Source organism: Strix aluco, chromosome 33 (genome assembly GCF_031877795.1).
Source record: "Strix aluco isolate bStrAlu1 chromosome 33, bStrAlu1.hap1, whole genome shotgun sequence".
Lineage (NCBI taxonomy): Eukaryota > Metazoa > Chordata > Aves > Strigiformes > Strigidae > Strix > Strix aluco.
Window position 1 is genome coordinate 2,355,969 of NC_133963.1, and position 7,847 is coordinate 2,363,815.

Genomic DNA, 7,847 nt, shown 5'->3' on the forward strand with positions numbered 1-7,847 from the left:
GACACACCCAGGAACCCCCTGAAGCCCCCAGAACCCCTCCAAACCCTCCCAGGACCCCCTCTGCCCTCCCAGGACCCTCACAGACCCCCCTGAAGCCCCCCAGACCCCTCCAGAACCTCCCCAGAACTCCTTGTCCTGGGTGTTGAGCACCAGGAGGACACCCCTGGTCCCCCAGACCCCCCCCGAATCCCCACAGCCCCCCCCCCCAAACCCCGACCCTTCCCCCAGGGGTCCTCAGCAAAGCACAACAGGAGAGGGGGGGGTCCGAGGGCAGCGCACAGTGAGAGGGGACGGAGGGAGGGGACACAGGGGGAGCGGGGGAGGGACAGGGGAGACACAGGGGGACTGGGGGGGACACACAGGAGAACCAGGAGGACACAGGGGCACCAGGAGCGGGGCAGAGGGAGCGGGGGGGGGGCAGGGGCACTGGGGGGGGGGGGCAGGGGGAGCAGGGGGGGTGTGGTGGTTTGACCTTGGCTAAATGCCAGGTACCCACCAAGTCGCTCTATCACTTCCCCCCCCCTTCCCCTTTTTTCCTCAACAGGGCAAAGAGGGGAAAGAAAATAAGATAGAGAAAAAAAAAAACCAACCCTTGTGGGTAAAACAACAGCAGTTTAATATAAGCAAAGCGAAGCAAAGGTCCACGTGCGGAAGCAAAAAAAAGCAAACAGATTTATTCTCTACTTCCCATGAACAGCGATGTCGGGCCTTCTCAGGAAGCAGGGCTCCCATACGCGGAGGGGTTGCCTCGGAGGACCAAGGGTGACACCCCCCCGGCCTCCTTTTCCCCAGTTTATCCTCGAGCAGACGTCAGATGGTCTGGAACAGCCCTTTGGTCAGTTGGGGTCAGCTGTCCTGGTTGTGTCCCCTCCCAAGGTCTTGCCCACCCCGTCCCACTGGGGGGGGGAAATGTCGGAAAGAGCCTTGGTGCTGTGTGAGCACCACTCAGCAGTAGCCACAGCACCAGTGTGCTATCAACACCCTGCCAGCTCCAACATCAAACACAGCACCATGGGGGCTGATAGAGGGGTGTTTTGCTGATCAGGGATATCAATGAAACTCGGACACCAGAGTGAAAAGAGCAGGCGTATTTCACTAGTGATAACTAAATAATGTAACAGAGTAATACAGACAACGTGCAGTAAGAAAAGGCAGAATAGTGCCCTCAAACAAACAGGGAAACACAGGGTAACGCATCAAACCGTTCCTGCCCGAGAAGGAGAACAGTGATTAAGGAAGATCCGTCCCCACTCGCACCCGTTCCCATCACCCAGACCCGCAGGCGCTGGGCAGCCCCGGGTGCAGCGAGGATTTGGGGAGCCTGTCCCGGCGAGTGGGAAATCCTACGCGGGGCGTCCACCCGTAGCTGAGGCACCCAAAGCGGCTGTGAGCGGGTCCGGCCTTAGGGACCCAAAAACCAGCAAGGCACAATAGCTGACACCTCGGTTTTGAGGGAAACATCTGGTTTCAGTCTCACATCAGGTTCCCCCAGAGCCTGGCCAGGGCCCAAGGAAGAAACTAAGGGAATTTCTCTGCTTATCTGATCGGATCACGCGCAGGGTCTCACATCGGGCCTCGAGGACAGGCACCTGTCTCCGTGACTCTGTTATTCTGTTCAAAGGAAGGGAAAGATACATCCACGCCAGCTCCATCCTCCATACACATCTCACTAATGATTACATACTGAGTCAGCAGCTTTGGCTCAGGGCCTGTTGCTCAGGCTTCAACACTTGCACCTTTTCCATCAGATGGGTGGTTGGTTATAACTCAGTATAACACCTGCTGGCACAAGGGTTATCAGTTAGCGGATATACAGGAGTCACCTACAGCTCAGCTCTGCCTTGGGCCGGTTGTCCAAGCCGGAGCACTTCAAGGGCAAAACCAGCTCCGGCTCAGCCAGACCCAGTACGGTGGGTTTGGCGCTGCCAGCGGCAGCCGGTGCTGCGGAAGCGCCACGTGAGGGGGATGCCGCGGTGACACCAGACGCGGTGGCCAGGTTTGCCAAAGGGCTCCCAAAGCTCAGCCTGGAGCTGGAGCCCGCGGCACCGCTGCCGGCAGTGGAAATCACACCCCCAGTGCGGCTCACGGGGGACGTGCCGGCAACCGGCGCCAAACCCAAACCCCCCAAATTCACCCTGCCACGGTTCGGGCTGTCCCTTGCGAAGCTCAAAACGGGCGGCAGTGGCCACGGGTATCCCCCGGCGGCCCACGGCACAGCCACGCCAGCGCCGCCCGGCCTTGCCGTCACTGGTCCCGCAGCGGCCTTAGACCTGCCCTTGGGGACAGTCGGTGCCGCTGGTGCCGGGGTCAAGCTGAAGGTCCCCAAATTATCCCTGGCGCCTTTCGGTGTCAAGAATGAGGACAAGGGTGCTGGTGGTGAGGAGGGTCCCCAGGATGCCGGCCCAGTGATGAAGCTGCCACGGTTGGGAATCAGGGGGTTGGGGGGGGACGACGGGAGGTCGGAAGAACCGGGGTCCCCTGGGACCCCCCGGCTTTGAGTACCGCGGGTGGGCATCACACTGCCAGCGACGGGCAGCCAACACGTGCCATTGTTGCCTAAACTCCCTGCTGGGCCGGAGCTGGGCGGGGGGGTGAAGTGGCCAAAATCTGGGGGATCCAGCCCCGATATCCGCATCGGGGGGGACCCTAAAATGATGAGACGTGGGGCAAGCGCCGAGAGCTTGAGCACTGGCACGGCAGGAAGGAAGATGCCGGAGTCTCCCAGCACGATCCCGTTGAAGCATCCGGGGGACAACGGGTGATGGGGGGGCGCAACCATTGACCCCCTGGTTCACCGTCCCCACCGTGGGTTTCACCGTGCCAGTAAAACAACCAGAGGATCCCGTCAGCTGGAAGATACCAAAACCCAGCAGCGTGTCGGCGTTGAAGGTGTCGGCGTTGAAGTTGGTGCCGTCGGGGATGGATGGGATGGAGGAGACCACCGGGAAGGATACAGCACCAGGACACCGCTCTAGGGTCAAATTGCCAAAATTCGGCACAGGTTTTGCCAGGAGCAGGTTGGAAGGGGAGGGGAGGATGAGGATGGGTGGCATGAAGAAGGCGGTGTTGGTGTTGGTGAAGCCAAAGGAGAAAGAAGACAACCGGGTGGTGGACACCCATCCCCATGTCAACGGCGAAGAAGACCCGGCGATGGCGCTGGGTGCCCAGGGTCTGTTTCTCCCCGGGGGGTGCACATCAGAGCCCCCCATCACCCAACCCAAGGAGGGCAAGATTCGGTTGCCCAGCGTTGAGCTCTCCCCTGGGGACCCTGAATTCAACCAGTGGCCAGTGATGACGCAACAAAAGGTGTTGTCACGGCAACGCCAGAACCAGCAGCATTGAGGTGTCTGGGTGCCACAAGCCCCTGGTGGGTGCAGAGTGGGGGCTCACAAGCCCCTGGCGAGGAGCTGACTCACCATGGGGACGCTGGTGGTGGGTGCTGAATGCTACGACCTGGTGGCCACGGTGGGGAAGGGGACCTTCGGGGAGGTGGCCCAGGGCCGGCGGAGGAGCACGGGGGAGATGGTGGCCATCAAGATCCTGAAGAAGAAATGCTACCATGGCCGGGTGGTGAAGAATGAGCTGAAGCTGCTGCAGGCCTTGCGGGGGGTGGACACAGAGGAGTCGCACATCGTCCGTTTCCTCGAGTCCTTCGCTGACGGTGCCTGTACCTACCTGGTCTTTGAGCTGCTGGAGCAAAACCTCCGGGACTTCCAAAAGAAGAACAACTTCTTGCCATCGCCCGTCCGGCACATCCGTACCGTCACAGTGCAGCTGCTGGCGGCGCTGCTCAAGCTGAAGGAGCTCTCCATCATCCACGCTGACCTCAAGCCAGAGAACATCACGCTGGTGGACCACGCACGCTATCCTTTCCACGTCAAACTCGTCGACTTTGGCTCAGCCTGCATCCTCACCGAGGCCTGCCACATCAAGCAACCCTACATCCAAACCCGCTTCTACCGGGCACCAGAGATCTTGTTGGGGTTGCCCTTCTGCGAGAAGGTAGACGTCTGGTCTTTGGGTTGCGTGATGGCTGAGCTTCACTTGGGTTGGCCGCTCTACCCCGGCATCAACGAGTACGACCAGGTCCGCTACATCTGCTCCACCCTGGGGCTACCACGGGGTGAGTTGCTCTGCGCTGGCTGGAAGACGTGCTCCTTCTTCCAACGGGTGCCACATCCCACCGGTTCCTGGCAGCTCAAACCACCGGGCGAGGAGATGGCGAAGCCGGTGGAGAGGAGGAGGTACGTCTTCTCCTCGCTGGATCAGTTGGCGGCGGTGCACATCCACCTGGCGTCTGATTCTGGCCAGGAAGCCCTGGCCGAGCACTGTGACCTGCGTGGGATGGTGGCGCTGCTCAAGACGATGCTCACGTGGGACTCGCAGGAGAGGATCACGCCCAGCGCTGCCCTCGAGCATCCCTTCATCTCCCTGCAGCAGGTGAAGTCCAGCTTTGAGGCCACCCAGTATTACCAGCTCTGCCACAAGGACTTGAGGGCATCCCGTAAGGATGCCAGCGCGGTTCAGCTCTTCCCTGGCACGGAGGAAGGTGCCTTCATCCCCGCCAGTCAACGCGGCATCCAGGAGGCCACCACCCAGATGGATGGGCTCAGCCTGGCTGAGCCAAGCGGGTACAGCAGCGGCACGAGCCCGCAGGACGTCTGCCAAGCCCCCATCCCCACCCGCCACGGCACTCGGCGCTACCAGCATCAGCGGCATCCCGGGACAAAGCGCGCTGCCGGTAACTCCATCGTGCTGGGGGCCCCCGGCAGCCGGGAACAGCGTGGCCGCCACGATGGCAGCGTGGTCGTTGGGAGCGTCGTGGAGCAGAACCTGCCTGGGAGAGCGAACACCTTGTCCCACGCCAAGGTACAGCCATGGGGGGGGCCTTGTGCAGGGACAGGGGGCTCCTGGGCGTGGGTGCTCTGGGACACCGGGTGCTGGGTGGCTTTGTGTCCCCCAGGTGCTTTGGGGCCCTGGATGCTCGGGGTCCCTGGTGCCCCCAGATCATGGGTGCTGGGGGGTCCCTGGTGCCCCCAGATCATGAGTGATGGGGGATCCCTGGTGCCCCCAGATCATGGGTGCTGGGGGGTCCCTGGTGTCCCCATATCACGGGTGCTGGGGGGTCCCTGGTGCCCCATGTCATGAGTGCCCAGAATCCCTGGGTGCTCAGAGTCCCTGTGTGTCCCAGGTCCCCACCAAGGGGTGGGCACACCTCCCATGGGTGCTGCTCACCCCCTCCCCACCCTTCTCCCTCGCAGGAAGCTCCGGTGACGCGGTGCGACCCCAAGCCGCCAAGCGCCATCCCTGTCCCCAAGGATGGGCTCCAGGGGACAGACTGGGACTCCCCCACTCTACCTGGCACACTCCTCCCGGCACAGAGCCAGGAACACTCACATCACTGCTGAGCCACCGTGGCAACCCTGGCACACCCCCTGGCAGAGAAGAGCTCCCCAAAGACCTTCCTCTTCCTCACCTTCAGCCACCCTGACCAGCAAGACCCGGCTCCACGCCGGTAGAGAAGAACGGAGCCAGGGACGCACCAGGATGTGCTGTGCCAGATGCTGTCGGCACCGGTTTTTGCAGCGATCCCCCAATAAATGGTTTGCCGACAGCCAAGCGTTTCATCTGACTCTTTGCTGGGGTGGGTTTGGCACTGCCGAGACTCGAGGGGCGCCCGGCTTCCCTCCCGGTGCCGGCACGGCATTCAGCAAAGGCCCGGCGCTCTCCATCGCCGTGGCGCAGAGGACCCCTTGCCTCAATAACAGCACCGCAAACGCCACAAAAACTTGTTTTTTTCCCCAAACGGGAGCGGGGAGGCTGAATTCGGCACAGCCGGAACCCGCGGTTCCCCGGTGGCCCGTTGCCCGGTGCCTACCGGGAGCCGCAGAGGCTCTCCCACTGCTCAGCGTCGCTGATGTCAGCGCTGTAGCGGGAGCTCCAATCCCGCTCAAAAACCGCCTGCAGCTGCTCCCGGATGGTGCCGGCCGCAGGGACGGTGGCGGTGCCGGCACTGCTGGGGCTCAGCGTCTGGTTCACCACCAGCGCCGATCCCGCCGTCCGCGTGAAGTAGTCGCCGGACCAGTTGGATGTCCCTGCAAGGAGATGTGGGGTCAGGGGGACACACACACACACCCCAAAACCCGCCCCCAACAGCAGCCGGCGGCGATTCGCACGCGGGGACATCGTGCTCACCGATATATGCCGCCTTCTCCGTCACCATGTCCTTGTTGTGGTGCACCCGGGCGGAGGGGATCTGGGCTTGTGCCGCGCTGGCCGGCACCATGAACAGCCGCTGCGGGGAGCGAGGAGACCGTCACCCAGCACCCACCAAACCACCGCCCGCCGGCACGCCGCGCTCAGGCCGCGATACTCACCACCGCCACGCTGTAGTGGGTCTGGTTATCGGCGATGGCAGCAAGGGATTTGAGGAAGGGGAACATGGTGACTCGGCTGTGCCGCCAACAACCCACCAACAACCGGACCTTGACCCGGCGTTCAAAGATGGCTTTCCGCAGACGGTTATCGATCGCCGGCCAAAATCTGGGCAGGGAAAGCGGTTCAGCCTCACCGCTGCCGGCAAGTCAGGGTTGGCGTAAGACCACACGAACCTCTGGGGGTGGGAGAATTCGGTGGTGGGTAGGTAGCTCATCACCGCGACGTCCACGAAGGCCTCAGCGGCACCGGCACCGGGCCCCAGCGGAAGGTGGCCAGGCTGGTAGGTGACTGTGGGTGCAGGAATGGGGTGCAGGGGGGGCCTGGGGGGCCTGTGGATGCAGGACAGGGATGGGGGATGCTCGGGGGGCCCTGTGGATGCGGCGCTGGGGATGCCGGATGCTTGGGGGTCCCTACGGGTGGACGCATGAGTGTGGTGGGTGCCAGGTCCCATCTCCCGCACCCTCACCCAGAGCATCCCGATCCTGACGCCCTCCAAGGAGCTGCCAGCGGCCCCCGGCCCGGTGAGCGCAGCAGCCGGCAGCGCGGTGGCCGTGGAGTTTGCCCTTCCCAAGCTCCCCAAGCTGGTGAAGAGCCGAAGAGCTGCCAAAGCAGCACCAACTGCCGCAGCCACCGCGGTGCTGCCCGCGGCGGAGCCCAAACGGCCACGCGTGACGCCATCCCGGTTAACGGTGAAGGAAGCGGCCGCCACCAAAACGCAGGCGATGGAGGAGCCGCCAGTGGAAACGGAGGTTGCTGGCGGTGCCACCGAAGTGCCGGCAGGTACCGGCCCGCGGTTACCAGCCGCGGAGGTGGCAGTGCCAAAAGTCACCGTGGGGCTGAGCCTCGCTGGCGCGGCGCTGCCGGCCGCCCCTCAAGCCAAGGAGCCGGCGTTCCGGCTGCCACGGTTGGAGGTGGCTGTGCTCTTCCTCCTCATCCTCCTCCAGCCCCGCGGTGTGTCCCAGGGGTCCCTCTGTCGCCTGTGAGGCGAGAGGACACGGAGAGGGGGCACAGACACCGTGATGAGGGGCTTGGGGACACCCAGGGACGCTTGAGGACAGTTGGGGATGGTAGAGGATAGCAAGGGGCATCCAGGGAGCCCCAGGGACAGTCAAGAAGCTTCTGGGGACATTTGGGGACACTCGGGGACACGCAGGGAGCTCTGGGGATGGTTGGGGACACCCAGAGAACACCAGGGACATTTAGGGGCCCCCAGGGATGTCTGAGGATGGTCACAGACACCCAGAGAGCCCCAGGGACCTTCAGAGACCCTCCAGGTATGTCTCAGGATGGTCAGGAACGCTCAGAGAGCCCCAGAAATACTTGGAGATGGGCAGGGAGTCCTGGGGGTGGCCAAGGATGGCCAGGGACAACCAGAGGGCCCTGGGAATAGCCATGGAGGCCTAGAGGTG

The 7,847-nt window shown here is 63.1% G+C and overlaps 1 protein-coding gene and 1 pseudogene across 2 annotated transcripts; one reads left to right on the plus strand and one right to left on the minus strand.

Annotated features, from left to right (window-relative positions):
* The first annotated feature begins 3,417 nt into the window (after window positions 1-3,417).
* Window positions 3,418-5,408, plus strand: LOC141916980 (homeodomain-interacting protein kinase 4 pseudogene; annotated as a pseudogene).
* A 367-nt stretch (window positions 5,409-5,775) lies between these two features.
* On the minus strand, window positions 5,776-7,771 carry LOC141917055 (5'-3' exonuclease PLD3-like). Of its 2 annotated transcripts, none has more exons than XM_074810119.1 (4): window positions 6,612-7,771; window positions 6,474-6,543; window positions 6,196-6,295; window positions 5,776-6,095 (listed from the first exon to the last, which is right to left on the minus strand). In XM_074810119.1, the coding sequence occupies exons 1-4, from the start codon at window positions 6,911-6,913 to the stop codon at window positions 5,875-5,877; spliced, it is 693 nt and encodes a 230-aa protein (XP_074666220.1). In that variant the 5' UTR covers window positions 6,914-7,771; the 3' UTR covers window positions 5,776-5,874. The 2 variants fall into 2 exon arrangements, with proteins under 2 accessions (XP_074666220.1, XP_074666219.1); XM_074810118.1 differs by having other exon boundaries at window positions 6,378-6,543.
* Between the last annotated feature and the right edge of the window lie 76 nt (window positions 7,772-7,847).